Source organism: Bubalus kerabau, chromosome 15, assembly GCF_029407905.1.
Source record: "Bubalus kerabau isolate K-KA32 ecotype Philippines breed swamp buffalo chromosome 15, PCC_UOA_SB_1v2, whole genome shotgun sequence".
In the NCBI taxonomy this organism is placed as follows: domain Eukaryota; kingdom Metazoa; phylum Chordata; class Mammalia; order Artiodactyla; family Bovidae; genus Bubalus; species Bubalus kerabau.
Genome location: NC_073638.1, coordinates 14469571 through 14492142, shown reverse-complemented (window position 1 = coordinate 14492142; position 22572 = coordinate 14469571). Strand labels below are relative to the sequence as shown.

The following is a 22572-nucleotide window of genomic DNA, read 5'->3' as shown; positions in this document are numbered from 1 at the left end:
AACGACTATGTTCCCTTACATGATAAAAGGGAGTGTGTGGATGTAGTTAAAGACTTGAGACAGGGAGACTGTGTTGATCATCCACGAGCTCCCGACAACGTCCTCATCCTTGTAAGGTCCTAATAAGCGGGAAGCAGACACTATGACCAAGAGATCTATGACCACAGAGGCAGAGACTTGAAGATGCTGTAGTTTGAGTATGAAGATGGAGCAAGTGGCAAAGAACCACAGAATATAAGAAATGCATTCCAGAAGCTGGAAGAGGCAAGGAGATAGTTACTCCCCTGGAGCCTCATGAAGGAAGCAGCCCTGCCCACACATTGACTTCACCCCCGTCAGACTGATTTGGGGCTTCTGGCCTCCAGAACTGTAAGAGAACTGATACGTGCTGTTTTAAGCCACTAAATCTATGGAAAGATGTTACTGCAGCAACAAGAAACCAATACAAAATTTTTGATGAGTTTTTATTGTGAAATATTGGATTTAGAAAAAAGTACAAAATGTCAACGGTCAGATGTGTACAGGTACAGTATTTCAATAGTCTATACATGTGAACAGCTTAACAGGTTCACTGCAGAATGCATATTTAAACCAATACAATCTAAAAAGGACTGCAATATTCACAGGCTATTAATACATAAATAACTGGAGCCAAAATGACCCTCACTGGTAAATGCTAATCAATAGCTGAAAGCAGCCTAAAAAAGCACAATATACGGCACACCATAGTATCTCCTTACAGGTCCACATTGAGAGGATATTAGGTCATTAGGTCAATACACTACAGATCCAGGACTGGGACTCATTACTAATTTATACAATTGCAAAATAATTAAGTTATAAAACCAGGTCATGGAATAAAGAGAGGCATTTAATTAGGACTAAATACTGTGAAGCCCCTAAAATGTTTTAGCCTCCGAATTTATAAAGCTTAATTATTTAGATTGATTTCAATTTTTAATCGCTTACCTACAAAAAAGGGGAAGGGGCACCTTTCTTTTGTAGCAGCTCCAACAAGGTGTAAGAACTATTACACAGTTTATTTTAAAACCACAATGACCACTGTAGATTGACAAATGGCTATGAATCCAGAATACAAACAGTATAAATTTTAAAGAAAGGTAATGACTGTATTATGAATTTAGCAAATCCTGAAAACATTAAAATCTGTGTTAGGAAGGCATTAGCTATCATTGTTGAGAGTACTAAATTTAGGAAAATTATTGCATGAGGTCTCATAAAAACAAACTGGTTTAATTTTTCCAAGTCTGACTGATTCAATATTTTACTATCACTTGAAAATTACCCTAGATTATATGTATTCAAACTGGATAAAAAATTATTTGAAATCAGTTTAAAATGAAACTTTAGGAACAATCTACTGAAACATGAATTATGTTAAAAACAATTAATAAAATCATCCTGTGTTCTGAGGAAAGAGGACAGGACATTCTTAGAAACCAATCTTCAAAACTGATAAATTTAATAACAATTTACTAAAAACAAATTTATCCTTGCCCATAAATTCCTAAGAGGAGACTTTCTACTCTGTACAGTATACCTGGCAATGTTTGATACTTTAAAAATGAACTGAAAAGTCTGAATTGGCATTTACTAAGTAGGAGATCAATTCTATTACAGGCTGAAAACCACTGGATCAGAATGCAGTTAGTCAATAATTTCTCCTAACCTATCCCACCCTACCCTTAACCTTTTATAGACAATTTTAAAGACTCTGATATAATTTTCTTATAAATAGTGCCTGAATCTTACAGTAGATTCCAATTTATTCAAAGATAATCACAGAATGATTTAAAAGATATTTAATTTTTCCAGATTTGCTTTAAACTTACAATTTAAGTATGGTATACATAAATATTAACTTAGATAGCCACATATTATAGAGAAAGCAGATATATGGACCATTGAAGAAAATTTTTTTTTAATTTTAATAAAAGAAAAATAAAACATGTAACTCACAAAATATGAACATGAAGCCACATGACATAAAAAATAAAATTATTCTACCCATACTGATTTAAAATTAAATCTTTTGGGAACTATTTTAACATAATTCAATGAATTCAATGACCAACAGTTTCCCATACCACACAGAAACAAACCACGAAATCATCTCAAGTCTAATGCATTGTCAGTTCTTAATGCAACCGCAAACATTTTACTAGCAACTTTTCCTTTTGAAATAGGCTTCTGTACATATGCATTTATATACAAACATTTATTAAACATGATTTTAAAACAAACCGTATGTACAAAAGATCAGCATTCCTATAAATAAAAACATTAGGTGGCAAAAAGGCACTTGTAAGTAAAAATCTACAGTAGTTTTTACAAAACAAACACATTTTACCTTGGATACTGTACAATAAACATTAATTCCTATACCAATAATGAAAATACTAGTTTACTAACTAATGTTAACAATGTAACTTTTAAAAACATATTTACATATACTCTGAAGTTCATTTAATAAAAGCACCATGATTCTCTATTTCATGTTGATGAAAAGTATAAACACAATTACCAAAAAACCAGTGTTCACAATTTTTCTTGTTCAAAAGTTTTTGTATTTCTGAATTGAAAACTGTTTATATGAAATTAGCATAGTGTAAAACAAAAAACAAACAAAAAGCCCTGCTGTTCTGACTTCTGAAAACCATCCTACTCTATTATTGCATGTTGCATTTTATAAAGGGCACTAGTCATGCACTCCTTTACAACTGTTTAATACTATTGCTGGCAAAAAAGTTCCTGGATATCAAATAATTAAAAAGTTACTTCAAACCAGTTGAAGTTTCATTTCAATGTTTTACAACTTAAAAAATGCTGTATATCAATTACAAAAGTGAATAGGAAACACGCCAATTCATTTGGTGTGCAAAAATATTTTTTCACTACACAGAATTTAAGGGCTTCACAGAATTTTTTTCAAATTTTACATTTTCAGCAGAAACACTTAACGAATAAGCACTTTCTCAAGGGGATGTTAATATGCTTCCACTTTTGTCAAACTTTTTACCCTTTGACAACGCTGCAACCTGTTTGAGTAGCTCTCTGTTTTTGGCCTGTGGGAGACAAAAACATTTACCATTAAAAATATTTCAAATATTAAGTCATGCTGAAGAATACACACTATCAGAATGAAAGAGGTATTTAGGCTCATCTCTTTGATATGTAAAAGGAAAACTTTAGATTGGTTTGTCAGCCCCCTTTGTAAATGTCCATATTAATGCGATTGTTGTCCAAAGATTCAACTGGTTACAAAAAAAGCAACTTAAAGTGAATCCATTTAAAACAGGGTCAGGTTTTTAAATATGGGGAAAATATTTCGGCTTTATTGTAAAAACATGAAGCAAAAGCTATGAATGTAAGTATTATTTTATAATGAATAAGATCAAATAATTCAAGTGATAATTTGAGAGGACCATTTCCAGAACTATAAAGACCTTCATTTTGATGTGTATACCTTATAAAACACGCATAAGAGGTCCTTTTTGCAAAAATGTACAGACTTTACTGCTTTGCCAAACAGACTACTCTGTTAACGACACTTAAATAATTTTTTTTGAAGCACCAATCAGAACCACACCTTTCTGGTCTTTTGTTGTTCCTTTAATTGGCAAACAGTTAATCTGGTATTGGCTTTGATATAATTTGAGCAGTTATACATCATCACTGTGGCTTATGTTTGAAAATCATTTTCCTCTACAGGTCTTAAGATCTTTTTATTATCTAGACTTTTTTAACCTCAGTGCTTTATCTTCTAATTTTAGCCTTTGTATGGCAAGGTAACACTGCCTTCTCAGTTTACAATCTTAAAGCAGTTTCATGAAAAACAAACCTGTCTCAGGCTTTGTACTTAGCACCTCAACCTTCTCCAATCAAATTCTCCGTAATTAATACCCATGACGACCCCCAAAATGCAAATAACCTAGCTATCTTATATTTGCAAGTCAAATCATTTTTTAACGTTCTACTGCATGATTAACAGCATTTCTCTATTCCATGATTATTAAATAACTAAGGTTATAATTAGGACTTTCAGTTTCAAATTCAATTTCAGAGAACCATAAAGAATCTAAAAGGATTTTTATTTTCCCTTTAGAACTAGTTTGAGAAACTCAGAGGACAAATCAATGAGAATGCCTGGCAGTTAGTGAAAGTCAAATACACACACTCATTATCAACTGGTGTAACACTCAGTTGACCATCCTAGTATATACGGTAGTCATAAATTGTTTTCTTTTCATTGTTAGCTACATATATTACTTAATTTATAATAGACTCACTGGCTAAAACAAGGAATCTTAAGAAACAAATTTTAAAATACAAACTAATGAAGGGCATAAAAAAAGGAAATGTTTGCAAAGTTGCTCCAAAGAGATCTCTGTCAGATCTGTAAGCTACATTATGTAGAAGTGTTTACAATAACATAGCAAACCATTAAAAAGTTAACTTTTAAACTACCTTTTCTCATTCATGATTAAAAAATAAACAAAATATCAATGAGTTTATAACTGTCATATTCTAAGTATGAAATACAAGAACTCAAACATTAGATATTACAGGGTGGGGGAGAAGAGGGAGAGGACGAGATAAATGGAAAGCAGCATGGAGGCACATACACTGCTGCTACTGCAAAGTCACTTCAGTCGTGTCCGACTCTGTGTGACCCCAGAGATGGCAGCCCACCAGGCTCCCCCGTCCCTGGGATTCTCCAGGCAAGAACACTGGAGTGGGTTGCCATTTCCTTCTCCAATGCATGAAAGTGAAAAGTGAAAGTGAAGTCGCTCAGTCGTGTCCGACTCCTAGCGACCCCATAGATTGCAGCCCACCAGGCTCCTCCGTCCGTGGGATTTGCCAGGCAAGAGGACTGGAGTGGGGTGCCATTGCCTTCTCCCGGCACATACACTAACATACGTGAACAGACAGCCAATGAGGATTTGCTGTATGACTCGGGGAACTCACACTGGGGCCCTGTGATAACCTAGAGGGGTGGGGGTGGCGGCAGGTGGAAGGGAGATTCAAGAGGGAGGGGACATATGTACACCTATGGTTAATTTATGTTGATGACAGACATCAAACCAATATTGTAAAGCAATCATCAATTAAAAATAAATATTAAAAAAACATTAGGTATTGAAAAGTTTTTCCTTTTAATTCTTTAGCAGAGAATTTTCAATCTGCATGTATTATTTAGTATCCTAATCACATCATTAAATTTGCTGATAAATTATGTAAGAAAAAAGCCTTTAAGAAAAATCAACGGTCAGTTGCTAAAAGGACACAAGTCTAAATCTTATTCTGATATAATTAAAATACACTTTATAATAATATTTAGTTATATGCATTAAAAGTTTTATCCTCGTATTTATTACTTCTTTATTACGCACCATGCAAAAATCAATTATTTAAGAACTCTTAAGCAAGTTGAAAATGTTTAGAAATGCTGGCCTAAAGGAAAGAATATGTATTAAGAATCACAGATCCTTCTCTGATTCCTGGTTCTGCCATTTATCTGCTATGTAATTGGAAATTTATTTTCTCATATGTAAAACTGTACTCACACCATCTACCTCAACAGGGGTTGAAAGAACTAATCAAATATACAAAACACTTAACCTAACACAGTGGCTGGTATACAGCAGGCACGCAAATGTTATTTCCCTTTTCCTTTTTATCACCTTATCCCCTAAATGAAGGTGTTTTTTTTATTGGGTATTTCTGATATTTCAGATAATCTGGTTACTGTTTGGTTGGTTGGGTTTTGTTAAGGGGTTTGTTTTTTTGGGGACAGTTTTTTTGTGTTGCTCAATGATTATTTTTCAGGTTTGGTAATTTCAAATGTTTTGAGAGCTATTAGAACAAGGTAAATTTTCTGCTTCAGTGTTCAATTTCTTTTCACAAAAAGATAAGAAAAACAGTTCACTATATTTACTCAGGTACATGGCTGCTAAGGGGAATGGGGTTAAAAGAGGATACTTAACTGTGACAGAAGGTCACCAATAACACAAATAGGGAAGTGGTCTAACAGCAAGAATGAAACACAAAACCTGAGTAACCTGAGGTGGGAGACAGTGCAGAACAGAAGAAAGTATACTTAAATCTGAGTTAGAAGATGTAGGTTTCTATGCCACTTCTGACTACGTTTCCACAATTTCATGTGTAAAATGAGGACATCACATAACTCAAAGTTATACTAAGGTGCAAATAAGACAGCCTATATAAAATTATGTTGAAAATGTACACTTCCATGTTATTATTAGTTATTATTCTATTATATGAAATTTCAGCTATCAACCAAGAAGAGGTGGGCTAAGGATACTAAACAGACTAAAATGTCAAAGAGAAGTCCCCTGTGCTTACAACTACAAAATCAAACAACGAACTGCTCTTCTGAACAGTGAGATGTACTAAGGTTTATCAAATTTAAGTACTGCTCACAGGTTTTTTGCTGTATCATTCTGAATTTATTCCTGTTTTGGCTACATCAAACTGGAGATCACCATGCAGAAGATTTTATTTCCAGTAAACACTCAGCACTAACAACTGAATGAGTAAAACAAAATAAAACTACTATTTGCTGGTAGATGAGAAACGATAATGTACAAGAAGCCTAGTATATAAAAAGGGCAAATCTCTCAGAAAAGAGGGCTGATGGGTATTTCCATAAATCACCACTCATTCGGCAAACTATCTGAACGTCTAGTATGTGTCAGGTTCTACGGAAGTTTCTCTTCACAATTCTTTGACAGTAAGATCAGCATTAGGACTAGACAACCTCTACCTTGAATTTCAACAAGTTCCTAATCCACTTTACAATCTTACTCAATGTAAGCTATGTGAAGAACACAAAACCAAAAGATAGGAACAGCAAATATCCCTTGGTGTTACAATGTTTAAAAAAAAAAAAAAAAAAAGGTAGGGCAGTATTAATTCCTTCCTTCCCAAGCTGCACTCTCCCAACGAATGGCCCGAAGTCTGTGTGCTGCCATCTTCTATGCTTTTAAGACAACAAATGTCAGAACGTATAAATTGATAGAACATGTAATTAACTTAGTGCGTCTGATTTTTAAATTCATAAGACCGGGGTGAAAAAAGGCTTGAAGAAGGGGATAACCGGTGTCTATGTTGGATGCTCTCCATCTCTGTGTGCCAGACCTCAGACACCACCCTCTTTGTCACCGTGGTGACTCCTGGCATCACCATTCAGTTGTTCTATATACAGAAACCCTACCGAGTACACCCTGCAGTACTCGGAGGCTGGCTTGTACAGGATCCCTCCTGTGGATACTGAGAGCCCTATTTGCTGCTGCTGCTGAGCTGTTTCAGTCATGTCCAACTCTTTGCAACCCCATCAACTGTAGCCCGCCAGGCTCCTCTATCCATGGGGATTCTCCAGGCAAGAATACTGGAGCGGATTACCATTCCCTGCTCCAGGGGATCTTCCTAACCCAGTGATCAAACCCAGGTCTCCCACTTTGCAGGCGGATTCTTTACCATCTGAGCCACCAAGAAAGCCCAGAGCTCTGCTTGGCACTTTGAAAATCGTAGTCCAAAGGTTAAGGGGCACTCTTGGGCCTTGCCTCTCTGCATGCAGCATGAACTTCCTTCACTTGAGGTCCCTAAAAATTGGTGTGTACCTCTACTTCTCCATATCTGGGAGGAAACAGAAGAATAGCTACACAGTGTACTAAACTTAATTTTCACCTTAGTTTCACGAATCTGAAAACTCCATCTAAATTTCAGGCAAAAGTTTTCAGATTTAATCTACTGAATCCCCTCTATCAAGTGATTTCAAGCAACAACTTTTAATGGGAGCAGGATTAAAAACTATTATAAACTCAAAATCAAAGCTGAAAGTGCTCTGGATATGCATAAAGTAGGGATACCAATATGATTCTAAGAGAAAGAATACTATTAACCATGTTTAGCCATCCTTGCCTAACAGTTTACATAAATTATCTCATTTACCTGGAGTTGTTCCACTGTTTCTTTGTGAGCTTTTTCCATACTGTTCATCTTTGTTCTCAAGTTTGACTCTTGGTACTGAAAATCCGCCTTAAGTTCAGTTAACTGAAAGGTTAAAAAATATATAGATAAATATTCATATATATGCATACATACAACCTGATAAACACCCACCCATCATTTTAAATATTTTTCACAGTAAACTCACAATTCATTATTAAATGGAGAATGTTAACAGATTCCTGCGTTTTGTAACTTATCTAGAATTTCTGTTTTGTGAAATGAATTCTAATTTACTAGTTTAACACTAATATTAAGATAATATTTAAACATCAGTAAAATTTTGAGAAGTTGCTGTTTTTGTTTCTTTTTAAGGTAGTTTCACTGGACACAGAATTTGGCAACTGGTATGCCAACAGGAAAGCTTAGTGGTTAATGCTTTGGAAAATGCTTCGGTTAAAACATACTTCAAATATAAAAACAAAGTAAACAGTACAACTGGTTTCAGGTTACAATAATCTTTCAATGATAAAAGAAAAAAGGTTCACACTGGACAAGTATGAAAAACAGAGAAACAGTTTTATCAACTGAAAGCTATATTGCTTTTTCCTTTAAACTTTATGTCCAGAACTCTGTATCTGATACCATCTAAGATCTGAGGTAAAGATGGAGAACAAAACACAGAAATACAACTAACATGGAATGAGAAAGGAAAGAGGGTTACTTTAAAATTTGCACTTAGACAACTTAAAAAAGTTAAGGGATTTGAGAAAGACAGCTAACTACATGACAATTTTTCTTCATAAATATAGATGGCCTAAAGATATAAAATCTCATGACTTCACACTAAAAAATAAGTTGGTATTATATAATTTCAATAAAAGAACCAGGTAGAAGAAAGATTCTGGTCATTTTTATTGATTGATTGCTTTTTATTATTTTTTTAAATTGGAATATAGTTGCTTTTCACTGCTCTGTCAGTTTCTGCTGTACAACAAAGTAAATCAGCCTTACATATACGTATATCCCCTCTCTTTTGGATTTCCTCCCCATTTAGGGGACCACAAAGCACCAAGTAGACGTCCCTGTGCCTGTGCTACAGGTTCTCGTTAGTTACCTACTTTATACATAGCAGTACAGTATAGTAATGTCAATCCCACTCCTACCTTTCCCCTTGGTATCCATGTTTGTTCTTTATGTCTGCATACCTACTTCTGCTTTACAAATAAGATCATCTTTACCACTTTTGTAGATTCTACATGCTTCTGGTTATTTTTAAATGGTTTTCATTATGTAAGTTTTAAAGGTTTGCAGGTTCTTTTCTGTAATTACCCAGTAATCACTAAACAAAGAAGTACACCAAAAAGAGAAAAAGGAAGTCACAGTTTCTTATATTCTGATTTTCTGAATAAAAGCTCTCGCTTTTGTCAAATTCAAAGAATAACTGAATTCTGCTTTCTATATTACAGAGGAATTCTTGTGCTGAAATGCCAGTTCACTACAGATAAACTATGATATTCTCATCTCTATGTTGTAAGTTGTCTCCATATTATTAAAGTTCTGAAAAATAAAAACATGTCTTTTTTTTAATTATTATTCTATCTTTCTATCCTTCTGATCTAGTATGTGGCTGGCTGCAGAAGTCACTGAATGAAGTGAACTAAATTCAAGAAAATAACATGACTGTCTTACACTTACATTGTAAGAAAAAGGTGTAAATATGTAGCTATTTTTAGGCTTACAATTATTTTGCTCAAAATACTGAGAATTTCCATGCCCATCAGTGTTTAAGAAAAAAGGAACGCTAACAAAAACAGAAAACTTTTACCTAAGTGCACTAACAGCCTAGTCATGCTAGAAAAAGAAAACAAAATCTAAGGAAGCCAAAATTCCACAATTCATTACTACTTGGTTTTGGAATCATTGCTATTTTATAGTAAACTTACCATTTTACTCAACTTTTATCTAGGTTAGTACAGATAGACCTGTCTTTGTGTAACAGAAATTTCTCTGAAATTTTGAGTGTAAAACAAATTTTCATTAAAACTAACTGAATATATTCTGTTACTAAGCAAAAAGAACCATAAAAAATAAGACACTCATAATTTTGCTACTTTTATGTCAATTCTAAATTTCATATATTGAATTTGCTTAAAAGGTAAGGTACAAATGTATTAAAATAAATTTAAATCTGTTAACTGTCAAGGTCAGGGAAAATGTAATGTAAAGGTTACATTTTTTTACATGAATGTCAGAAGTATAAACCAACTTAGAGTCAAGCATTACCGTGGATACTCAGAGACAGCTACACTCGTAATTATGTCTCGTTCGTAATTTTAAGAAGAGTATTTTTAATGTTTTCCTATTGCAATAATGTTTGAAGTAGGTCAAACTAGATAGTCCAGGACCATAAAACAAGTACAGAAGTAGGTTCTACCCTCAAAGATGACCAGACCCCAGTAATAGCAGCTATGAGCACTTCTACACAGACTTTACATTTTCATTTCATTACAATCATCCCATGAGATGGTGTTAATACTCTCATTTTTAAAATGAGAAAATTGAGGCCCAAAGAGGTACAATTCAGCTAAAGTGCACAAAGAAAGTATTACAACTTTTTACTAAACAGACTGTATATTTGATTATTCCTCTTGATCTAACTTATAAAGTTCCAATAAGCGGATTTACTTTCCACCTTATATATAGCTAATCACTATCACATAGGAAATTCCCATAGCATTAATTTTCACCTGTTATTTGATCCTGATTGAAATAGACAATTGGTATATAAAAGACTGCATTCAATTCAATTACTTTCTTTTATCAAAAGAATTGACACAATATTCATTTATATCTCGTTTTCAAATTAAGACATTAGACCTAACTTTAGATTTCTGGCTTAGTGAAACTAATATCCAGAAATTACTTGAATTTTATAACCCTCAACTAATTCTGAGAACTAAAATTCTGAAATACTGTTTTTATGTTTCATCATTAGATGGCTTAGGTTTCAATTTGCACTTCTGTGTCTTGTAAGAATCATGCACAACACACATTAAGAAGTTATTAAACAAAGTCTAGTAAAATTTGCAGTTATCAAGCAATAGTCAAGATGTAAATCTTACCAGGCTTCAGTGAACCATGTACTTACCTTTTTATCTTTTTCTAAAATGGTCTGGTCTCTCTGCTGTAAGAGACGTTTAAGTGACATCACTTCTTCTTTCAGTTGACTTATAAGGACAAAATTGTCTGTTCCCCCACTATCTGCTGACTGATTTATAGAGCTACTAAAAAGAAAAAAGTAAAATACAGTTAAATGAAGTAGAAGGAAAATTAGCAGGTGTTCAAATTGCATAAATTAGACAATTCCACAAACATCCTTAAGGCTAATGCAAAAAAATATGTACCTGACAGAAATGGATGCAACTGGCAAATTACCTTACTAATGGCACACATTACATACACCTGCAGAAATATAATTCAGTATTAGCTTTTAGGGGGTCAATACTTCTAGTGTAAAGCAATAGGCAGCCAATTTGTACAGTAACATCAGCAAACTTTTGGCTAATGAACTAAAACAAAGTCACTCTCATAATACTTTAAATCTAAAAACATTTTCCAAGCAGGTCAATCTCAAATATCAAAATTAGTTTTGTGTTTCACTGAAGAATAATTAAGATACAGAGAATTCAGACTTTTTTTTCAAAACCCAAATTTATGCCCCAAATAGAATAACATAGTTCAGTGCCACTTTCTTATTACTAAAATTAAGTTAAAAATTTTAACTGATTATGTTTACTCTTCGAGGTGACTCAAAGAAGTCAATGTAGAAGATACATGTTTCTATTCTTTTACCTAGTAATAACTGGCAACCAGCCATAATTGTTCAACTAAGTTGAATTTTCACAGCACTAAAGGAATTAATTTTTACCTATCTCCATTAGATGGCTTAGATTCCAATTTGGGCTTTTTCTTTGGAGTTTCATTCTGAATTGCTGCAGAGGATTTATGGCTGAAACCAAACATTAATAAAAATAATTAGAGTAAAAAGGGAAGAGGCACCAAAGGAAAATATATTTTTCTTCCCCTAAAACATTACTGAATATCAATTTTTTTAAAGCCTAAGTAACAAAGGTAAAGAAATGTCACATTTTTAAAAATACATGTCAAAGTATTTCAGGAAATATATTAACATATTTACCTCTGTTTCCACAGTCCCTGTTCTTGTTCTGGACTCAGACTGCTGATTCTGAAAAATACACAAATTACATCTAATAACAACATTTATTTAAAACATCAACATTTTAACAGCATTCTTCCCAATGGAATCAAATGATACATGTTTATACTCTTTTGTTCAATGAAAGGCATATTCAACTAAGTTTTCAGACTAAGCTAATTTATTGAATAAATCACATTTTAATAAAATAAATTCTAATCAAATGACTACTGGCCATCTTGTTTAAGAAAAATACAATGATAGGGATTGAATTTTCTTTTTAATTAGGATTTTTATAATTCAATTTAATATCACATTAAGGGATAGGGTATATGAGCATGAAAACGAACGTAATAGGGTTCTATAATGATAAAGTCGGAAAATCATCTTACTTAGGCTACCCTTACTATTTTAGACAGAAGATATTGTATCTTAAAGTTAAGGCCTTCCTAATAATCCTACATGGAGATGAACCGGAGTAACTCAGGTAGCTCAGAATAGTGTGTCAGGCTAAACCAGGAAATATCTGAATTTCTTTCTTTCTTTTCTACTTTTCCTAAGAATCCTCTCCTCCAAAGTCTCCAGTCTTTCATTAGGCTGTACTCTAGAGCAGTCAAGCTGCAAATATGGGGAAATCTCATAGAAACAAGTGATTTTACTTTTCCTTATAACTACTGCTGCCGTTTAGTCACTAAGTCATGTCCAACTTGTGCGACTCGACTCCATGGACTAACATGCCACGCTCCTCTGTCCATGGGATTTCTCAGGCAAGAATACTGGAATATGTTGCCATTTCCTTCTCCAGGGGATCTTCCTAACTCAGGGATCAAACTTGTGGTCTCCTGCTTGGCAGGCGGATGGATTCTTTACCACTTAGCCACCTGGTAAGCCCCTTGTAATTACTACTACAGTACTCCTACTTTTGCATTATGCCACAATGCTAATAACCACTTAATTAATTCACTAGGAAATGTCCATACCTTTCTCCTGTATTTTCCCATTAGCCAATCCTTCACTAACCTCTAGTTTATTCATTCAACACATGCAGAGCATCTCCTATGTATGTATCAGAAACCACGTAAAATGCTGCCTCTTGAACAATGTGGGGCTTTGGGGGCACTGATCCTCCTAGCAGTTGAAAATCTTTGCACAGTCAGTCCTCCATTTAGGAGGTTCTGCATCTAGACTCAATCAACCACAGATCATGAACTATAGTAAATATTGAGTAAAACAAAACAAAGTCTGAGTATATAAGTGGACCTATGCAGTTTAAATTTGTTGTTCAAGGGTCCACTTGAACCTTATACAATATAAGAGGTGTTAGATGACCTGGGCTGTGCGACCTTTTGCAACTTACTGAAAATCCCTGAGCCTCAATTACCTCATCTGCAAAATGGATATAATGCATAGCTTATAGGGAATATGAGGATTAAATGAGTTATATATGTAAAATATTTAGTACAGTGCTACATACACAATAGAAATATGTACATGTGTTTATGTGTGTGTATAAAATTTATTGCTGTTGTAGCTGTACAAGTTTTTTAACCATGTTCTTAAGAATCAGCTATAAATAAATAAGCCAAGGAAACAACAGCTGAAATTCTATCAACCTGAGCTATTCTCTACTTGTGGTGGGAAACAGTAACACTACTGACGAATTCAGTTGCCATTTTCTCTTACAAATTTCATTAAAAGCACTGGCAAGCCATATGCATTGGCAAAGTCCAGACCTTGAAATGAGAAAAACCACAATAGTGACTTAATAGAAACACTTGGAATCTCAGCTTTCTGAGGTGGGCTTTTCTTGTATCCATATTAACCTGAGTTTCTTCCTTCCTCCAACACCCATCAATTTATATCACAATATGTAAACTGTCTGTAATCATCCTCATCCACTGAATTTCATATATGACTCCACCAACTGGTTGCCTACTCATCACATACAAAATCGTCTTTACACTTCTTAAATAATCAAAAGGAAAATTAAAAAATCAATCCATTCTCTTTCCCTTTACTTTTGAAACGTGTCATTCTTTCAAAAGATTAAGTTACTGTGACAATGTTAGATCTTAACAAACACAATGTGCGTGTGTCCTTTCACCTCATGCCAGAACAAATTTATCCGTAAAGGACAAGGAAAAGAGATATTTCAGCTGAGTCTGAGAAGTAGGTCTGCCAGTTACCATCATGGTAGTTATTTTTTCATATTTTTCCCTAAAGCAAGAAGTGAAAATAAGGAAGATTTATGCTCCTTTGCTCCTAACTGTAATTCTCCGACACAGAGATCAGAACATTTCTTCAAAGTAGCCAGGTTAGAAAGCACTATGTAATCTACCACCGCTACATTCAGAAAGCACTACAGCACAGCGACAAATGAAACACGGCTAGAGAAGCAAACAGCATCCGTGCCTCCATGAACCCCCATAATCTGATCCGTGTGCTTGCCTAAAGTTCAGAATCAAATGTTGTTTACTAGACAGACCTATAAAATACTCCAAATATATCATCCGTGTTCCTAAATGTGGCAGACATCAGTTTTCTGTACATGAAACTATGTTTTGACTACCTAGAACTTAAAAAACATCCAGAGATTATTTGAGAAAATATAATAAATTCTCCTGAAACTCAGTGTGTATCATGTCCCTTTTTTCTCCATTTTAATTTTTGTATTTTATTTGCATTTTAATAGTCTTGATTTTTCATGAAGACTAAAGCCACATTTAAAAAAAAAACCTTTACACACATTAAGGATTACTATATTACTACTATTTAACTTTTCTTCCCAAGGCAATTTAAAAATCAAGTAGCTGATATTTGAATACAGTTCCTCTTTTTAAAAACAGCAAAGTACCACTACTCAGAAAGATTTTTGTCTCACATTTTGGGAATCTTCAATGTTTAGAATGTTTATATCACAGTCACAAATGATAGTGTTACAATCTGTTCTCCAAAAATACAAAATACATTTCCTAGTCACTGGTTAAAATGTATTTTAACCAAAACAAGTTAATAGGAACTGCTGCTGCTGCTAAGTCACTTCAGTCATGTCCAGCTCTGTGCGACCCCATAGACGGCAGCCCACCAGGCTCCCCCGTCCCTGGGATTCTCCAGGCAAGAACACTGGAGTGGGTTGCCATTTCCTTCTCCACTGCGTGAAAGTGAAAAGTGAAAGTGAAGTCGCTCAGTCGTGTCTGACTCCTAGCGACCCCATGGACTGCAGCCTACCAGGCTCCTTCGTCCATGGGATTTTCCAGGCAAGAGTACTGGAGTGGGTTGCCATGTCCTTCTCCAAATAGTAACTGAGGCAAATGTAATTTTTACAAGTAAAATCCTAATGATTCTTTGAATATTGAGGTTTTTGATAACATGAATCAATGAAGTATTAACTGTGTACTTGTATTTTGACTTCATTACATGATAACTTTATACTGTAATTCCCGAAATGTCCGATCTTCACATTTATGGTAAACAACTTAACACACTATGTGTAATCCTGTACACTAAATAAAGTGAGGAAATAGCCCTAGACACTCGAAGCTTACCACATACTAAACTAGTACACAGCTAGCATTTACCAAAAGTTAAACATCAAAAGCAGGTATTAAAATGCCACAGAGGACTCTGGAAAACACGCTTTCAAAGTACTCACTTATGATGACTACTGCTGTGACGGTGGTGGTGGTGGTGGTGGTGGTGTTTTGCATGATGCTGGTCTTTCTCAGTAAGAGATGAAGATGATGAATTTGAATGTGAAGATCCAAGGCTCTTCCTCTGTTCTTTTGTCTTCTGTAAAACTCTCTTGTATGATAAAGTACAAAGCCAGCATAATAACTTCCCATCAACCTTTTAAGAGAGAATACTTATATCAGATTAAATGTACCTGTAACTGGCTATAAGTGAAACCAGGTGAAGATAAGCTGATCAACTTCTGACTCTCTCTGTTGCACATACAGATTTTTGCAAACTGGAAGTAAAATTAGACTGTTTGAATCTTGGGAAAACACTTATTTAGAGGCTCACAAAAGGGCAAAGGATGATATATGGACATCCATTAGTTTGATGAATTTGAATTTATAGAGAGAAATTTGTTTTATTACTGGAAAATAAACATAAATTGATGACAGATATATTTCAAAGAAACCTTATCTAAGCACTAACCTGAATTCTTAAATCACTGTTATTACTAAAAAGACAAAATATCTATCATGACAGCAAAACTGTTAATTTACAGAAAAAAGGAGAGATTGAATGACACACAGAACCAATTTTCATTTGCAAATTCACCACCTAACAAGCTAAAAACTATGTCACCCCTAAATCAACTTGCAGCACTTTTGTGATCATTCACCCACATTCATCTCTCTTTAGTCACTAAGTCTTGTCCAACTCTCATGACCCCATGGACTGTATAGCCTGCCAGGCTCCTCTGTCCATGGGACTCTCTAGGCAAGAATATTGAAGTGGAAACCCACATGCACAGAGCAGCATAAAATTTGTGTAGCTGGACTGCAAATGTTCCCAGATGAGGTTGAACAAGGTGAAGTTCTGCTGCATTTTTTCAGCTCTCACATTATAAACAAGTATCCTTTTCACAGTCTACTTAGTGTTTTTTATTGTATTTATTTTTTTATTGTTTTTTACTTTTTATTGGCGATTTCACTGTTAACATTGTCCCCAAGTATAATGCTAAAGTAATGTAGTGTTCCTAAGCACAAGGTGGCAGTGTACCTTACGTGGAAAACTGCTGTTCAGTTGCTAAGTCGTGTCCAACACTTTTGTGACCCATGAACTATAGCCCACCAGGCTCCTCTGTCTATGGGATTTCCTAGGCAAGAATACTGGAGTGCATTGCTATTTCCTCCTCCAGCGGATCTTCCCAACCCTGGGATCGAACCCATGTCTCCTGCATTGGTATGCAGATTCTTTATCACTAAGCCACTCCGGAAGCCCTTAGGTGGAAAATACCTGTGTTAGGTAAGATTCAATCAGGCAGTTATAGCTTCAAGTTCAATGTAATCAATCAACAATATATATTAAGTAAGGTGTGTTTAAACAGAGACATATAGAAAACAGGATTAGATATTGATTGACTCTACCAGATTGTGACCAGAGGCAGGAACCTAATCCCATACTGCCCTAGGAGCCACAGTTCAATATTCACTAACTCACTGTTCGCAGTACCTTTATAGAACAAAACTATGACAAACAATGGAAGTCCACTGTATGCCTATCAGTGGGGAGAAAAGGAGATTTCTTTCCAAAATTAAGACTAAAATTATAAAAATTAGGTTTCTATCTTCTATTTGTTCACACAAGAGTGCTGAAGGGACACGTTTTCCAACTAGGGTACATATATTGTTGTGGAGGGACCTAGGAGAGCCCCTCAAAGTGACAATCATTCTCCAAATCAGTTGACACTGACAGACATCAGGAAGCCTGTGTGAATGAATGCTCAGCAAAGGAATGTCACACACATACACATACTTTTACTAGAGGTAGAGGAAAAAAAAATGATATAAAATATGAGGCTCAAATCAAAAGGCACATGACTAACTTAGAAATATATATATGCTGAAGCACCATCAGATATTTTTTCACACTAGCAACATCAAGTAACCAGCAAAAGGTTAAGTAGCTGAAAGGATTTAAAAGCAGTCAGCAATTTTTCCACGCAAAATATTGGAGCCATACAGTACAGAATAGTCATCACAGAATATTTTTTAAAGTATGTGTGCTGTGCTTAGTCACTCAGTTATGTTCAACTCTTTGCGACCCCACGGACTGTAGACCGCCAGGCTCCTCTGTCCATGGGGATTCTCCAGAACACTGGAGTGAGTTGACATGCCCACCTCCAGGGGATCTTCCCAACCAGTGATGGAACCCAGGTCTCCCACATTGCAGGTGGATTCTTTATCGTCTGAGCCACCAGGGAAGCCCAAGACTACTGGAGTGGGTAGCCTATCCCTTCTCCAGGGGATGTTCCCGACCCAGGAAGCAAACCGGGGTCTCCTGCAATGCAGGTGGATTCTTTACCAGCTGAGCTACCAGGTAAGCCCCCTTTTTAAAATAGAGTAACCTTGATTGATCAAGATGAATCTACATATGACGCCAACAAGGAGAAAATGTACTGTTTGTGAACTATCATCTAACCACTTGCTTTCAGGGACTCAAAGAATATATCAAGCTTCAGTAATGTATTAATCGTAAAAACTTCCAACTTGTTTGTGATGTATTTAATTTCCAGAAAATGTCATAACATAAATAAAACATACCTTTCTTCTTCCTTCCTCCTTCCGATCAAAAGCACATTGTTGTTTGCACTGCTCACAAGTCTGAGGTGGTCCATATTTTTTTTCTGAATTTGTGCAACGCTGACACTTTGTACCAATAAATGCTGCAATTATGTTACAGTACTGACAGGGCTTAGGCTGAAAAAAACAGATATGTATTTTCTTTAATTGAGACATTTAAAAATACTAAAATTTTGGTGCATAACCTAATCTGAGTGCACAGGACATATTTCAGGAGTTAATTAAGGAAATGTCATAATGGGTGAAAAAATTTGTTAATTATGTTGCTCTATTGTAGTCAAAGACATTTGATTCATTTACTAACACTTATTTCTAGACTCATGAAACTTTTTACTCTATTAAACAGATAAATAACACAATGAGAAATGTATTTATGATTCACACAGTATGTTATATAATACAAAAGCTACATGTAAAAAAGTTCCAATCAAAGGCACACACTTATAGAAAAGTTTCATATATCCATATTTGAGGGAAAGAATTTCTACTAACAATGTCCTGTTAATTACTTTATCATTTATTCAGCATACATTTAGCAGTTTTCATCATATATAAGTACAGATGATGCAATGAACAGATGAGTTTTCAACTAAAAAATTTGGCACATGCAAATTCAACTGTAACAAACATACCTTGATTTTCTTTGACATTCAAGACAACCCAGATTTTAGAAAGCCTTAAGGCCTGCGATTTTACTAATCATGACTGTAATATACCAATAATGAGTGCAATATACATAAAAGAAAAGAACTATACTAAGATAACTTCTTGACTTTTGAGACTAAATGCCTAAACACTGTGCCATATACAAAAACTGTCAGATTCTGAGGAAGGGGGAAAATATAATTATGCAAATTATGAATATGTAGGTTCTCTAAAATCAGGAGTCTGTTATATTTGAGTCTTTAAAGAATAAGATCATAAACATCACATTGAAATTCAATATATATAAACATGCACATAATATGACTGTTTTAAAATGTTGTCTTCCCAGTTGACCCTCCATAGAAAGTTTCTTTCCTGAAATATTATGCTACTTTGAAACATTTAAGAACACAGCGATATATTTTTTTTAAAAGGTGAACCTTTGTGAAAGCATTAACAGATCAGTGCCAATAAGATAAAAATATAAGATATACTTACAGTGCCAAATTGCTTCACATTTTGAGCACACTTCTTACAAATTGTATTAGTTTTGCTGAAAAGGAAATAGTATACAGATGATGAAACTTAGGCAATACAATGTTGAACTAAAGCAAGTAGTCAAAGTGTACTATCAGTAAAAGTGTACTATTTGCTTTAGTAGTACTTAAAACTTATTCTAACACAGAAAAAGAATTTTTCAAAAATACCAACATAAGATCTTTTCAGGGCTGTGTATTATCTAAGTTTACTCCTCTTAATTAAGATAAATGTTTATACACGTTTTTATTGCATATTTTAAATGGAAACAAAACTAAAATTTTATTGTTTCCTATTTAGTTCCAAAATCTTCACACTTGCCACTATGTATGCACAGAATCAGTGCCTACATAACCTTCCATTGTTCGCTCTTCACTATTATGATGCTCATACCTACTTGTGAAGAAATTATTATTCTTCATTATTCTTTTTATAAGCTCTTCTATGGGTACTGAGGCTCTAACAGGAATCACTCCATTAAAAGATATGTGTTTTTCTTCCACTGGTGACAAGTTACTAGACTTTGCTGTAGACTTTTCCTCAAGTCCATGTCAGCACTAACGTTCTACCTTTTTAAGTTTTTTTGATGTGGGCCATTTTTAAAGTCCTTACTCGGACTTTAAACAAACAAACATTATTTGTTAAAGTATTTTTTCTGTTCTTGTGTTTTCTTTTTTGATGGCCTGAGAGCATGCTGGATCTTAGCTCCTTCACCAGGGATGGAACCTGCACCCCCCTGCATTGGAAGGCACTTAACCACCAAACTGCAAAAGATGATCCTGTCATTTTTTTTTTTCCCCACATCTTAACAATAACAATTGATATTTGCACTTTTCATTAGCAAGACTGTATATTTTCCTTGCAATATTTTTTATTTCCTCAGGTATAAAGTATAGCTGTAAAATACTCATTAATTTTTGAACATTCTCTCTCCTACTATGTAGAAACATGTAGTAAGTGCTTACAACTAAAATTTTGAGAAACTAAAGCATTTTATTTAAAAAAGCTTTAATATATATATGGGGTTACAAGCCTCAAGTATTCCTTACAGACAATACTTTGCCTTTAACAATCAAAAACTGTTCAATATACAAACCTCTCTTGTTGAAATTCTGATCTGCAGTAAGTACATTTTACAATTGGATGTGCAATCCGACATTCCTGTAATAAGACAATATATTAGTCAGTATCTATCTCGAAGTCCCAAATTTCACTTTTCTGGTGGAAAATTATTACTTAACCTAGTCAAATGCCTGAAATGTCAATAAAATCTGTCCCCCAACGAAGACAATTGAGTGATTTTATCAAGTAAGTGGCCAATTACAGCATAATTCCTTAGGGAAGGCTTAGGTGTCTTTGTCTTTATTAGATGTGGGGGGTACTCAACAGATGAAAATTACAGAAAGCTGTCAGGGCCGACCCCAAGGACTGGTTAAATGTGAAACTACTTGTTATTTTGCACCGTCGCTCATAGACAGCATCCCGGCTTTAATGGGATGGGAGGAGCTCCAAATCTTAGAGCATTCTGTTCCCAAGCCAGACGCTTCGCTTTCCCGGACAGGGAAGGAGGATGCCATCAGCTCTGCGGCTTCGGGTTCCTAGCAAGAAAGTGCAAACACCGTCCTCTGCCTCCCGGTGGAAGGAGAGGACAGACCAGACAGAAAACCGAGAGGAAAACGTCTCCACCCCGGGGTCTCTGCGGCATAGACAGGTGGCTGCCTCACGCAGCCCCACCCCGAGACCCCCTCAACGTTGCTGGGGCCCGGACCCTTTTCGGGCCGCCTGGAAGAGGGCAGGGCTCTGTCCTCCTCTCAGGGGCTTGCCCAGCGGATGCCCAGGTCCTCGGAGAACCGGGTCTCTGGGTGAGGAGGCGAGAACTCCAAACCCCCAAGACGCCAGCGAGGAGAGACGGGGGGGGGGGGGGGGGAGTGGGGGGGCTGCAGTGCCACACGGGCACCCAGCTCCCTCGGGCCACGGCCGAGGAAACCCCGCCCGCCCGCCACCCAGCGCCCACGGACCTTGCAGAGCTGCTGGCCCTGGGAGAGCTCCTCGAAGGGATAGCGCTGGGTGCACTTGGTGCAGGCGTACAGGGCCGAGGCCGCCATCCTGCTCCTCAGCCTCCTCCTCTACCGCCGCCCGCTCCGAGGCGGGGCCCCACGGGGAACTCGGGCGCCGCCGCCGCCGCCGCCCGGGCCGCGCGGGCTCCTCCTCCTCCTCCTCCTCCCCCGCCCTCGGCCTCGCGCCCACCAGACCCTCGCCGCCAGAGCCCGAGGCCCCGCGGCCACAGCCGTCTCCCTCCGCCTCCACTTCCGCCCCAGCCCACCCAGTGACGCCGTCCCAGCCGCTCCCGCTTAGGCCCCGAGAGCGGCGGAGGGAGACGAAGCGGGGAGTTTCGCTGCGGTTTAGCTGCGCGGCGGCAGATCCGCTTCCTCCTCGGCCTCCCCTTCCCCACCCCTGATTGGCTGAGGCGGCGACTGCGTCACTCGGCCGCCCCGCCTAGCTTCTGACCCCCGCTACGCCGGGCGCGCCCACAAAGGGAGGACGTCGCTGGCCAATAACAGCCAGACGGCCTCAGCGCGCGAAAGCAGCTTTAAACTCGCCCCGCCCCGAGACCCCGGTCGCGGCTATTTCTAGCAGCCAGTCCCAGGTTTGCGTGGGAGCTCCCAATCTAATTGGGCAGTTGTTTGTGGAGGTTTACTCTCTGCCCCGACTTTTTTTTTTTTTCTCCCCTTGACTTCCATTGGACCAAATCTCTAGGCCCCTCCTTATCGTATTTGTTATTGGCCGAAAGGGAAGTACCTCACCTGGAGAGGCGTCCCCGGGTCAAACTCAAGCTCTCTCCGGCGTTTAGCCCGAGGGAAGTGA

General features: G+C 36.6%; 1 protein-coding gene across 2 annotated transcripts; it reads right to left on the bottom strand.

Moving 5' to 3' along the window:
- Positions 1 to 450: 450 nt before the first annotated feature.
- Positions 451 to 21926, bottom strand: FAM76B (family with sequence similarity 76 member B). 2 transcript variants are annotated; one of them, XM_055547736.1, is made up of 10 exons: positions 21726 to 21926; positions 20804 to 20868; positions 19669 to 19723; positions 18487 to 18642; positions 15864 to 16057; positions 12194 to 12241; positions 11924 to 12004; positions 11144 to 11279; positions 7996 to 8097; positions 451 to 3086 (listed from the first exon to the last, which is right to left on the bottom strand). In XM_055547736.1, the coding sequence occupies exons 1-10, from the start codon at positions 21810 to 21812 to the stop codon at positions 2997 to 2999; spliced, it is 1014 nt and encodes a 337-aa protein (XP_055403711.1). In that variant the 5' UTR covers positions 21813 to 21926; the 3' UTR covers positions 451 to 2996. The 2 variants fall into 2 exon arrangements, with proteins under 2 accessions (XP_055403711.1, XP_055403712.1); XM_055547737.1 differs by having other exon boundaries at positions 11144 to 11276.
- Between the last annotated feature and the right edge of the window lie 646 nt (positions 21927 to 22572).

Coding starts and splice junctions, on each gene's coding strand:
- FAM76B (XM_055547736.1), bottom strand. CDS start 21,812: ATGGCGGCCTCGGCCCTGTACGCCTGCACCAAGTGCACCCAGCGCTAT. Junction 19,724..20,803: donor TCAGAATTTCAACAAGAGAG/GTTTGTATATTG, acceptor TTTCCTTTTCAG/CAAAACTAATACAATTTGTA. Junction 16,058..18,486: donor AGGAGGAAGGAAGAAGAAAG/GTATGTTTTATT, acceptor CTCTCTTAAAAG/GTTGATGGGAAGTTATTATG.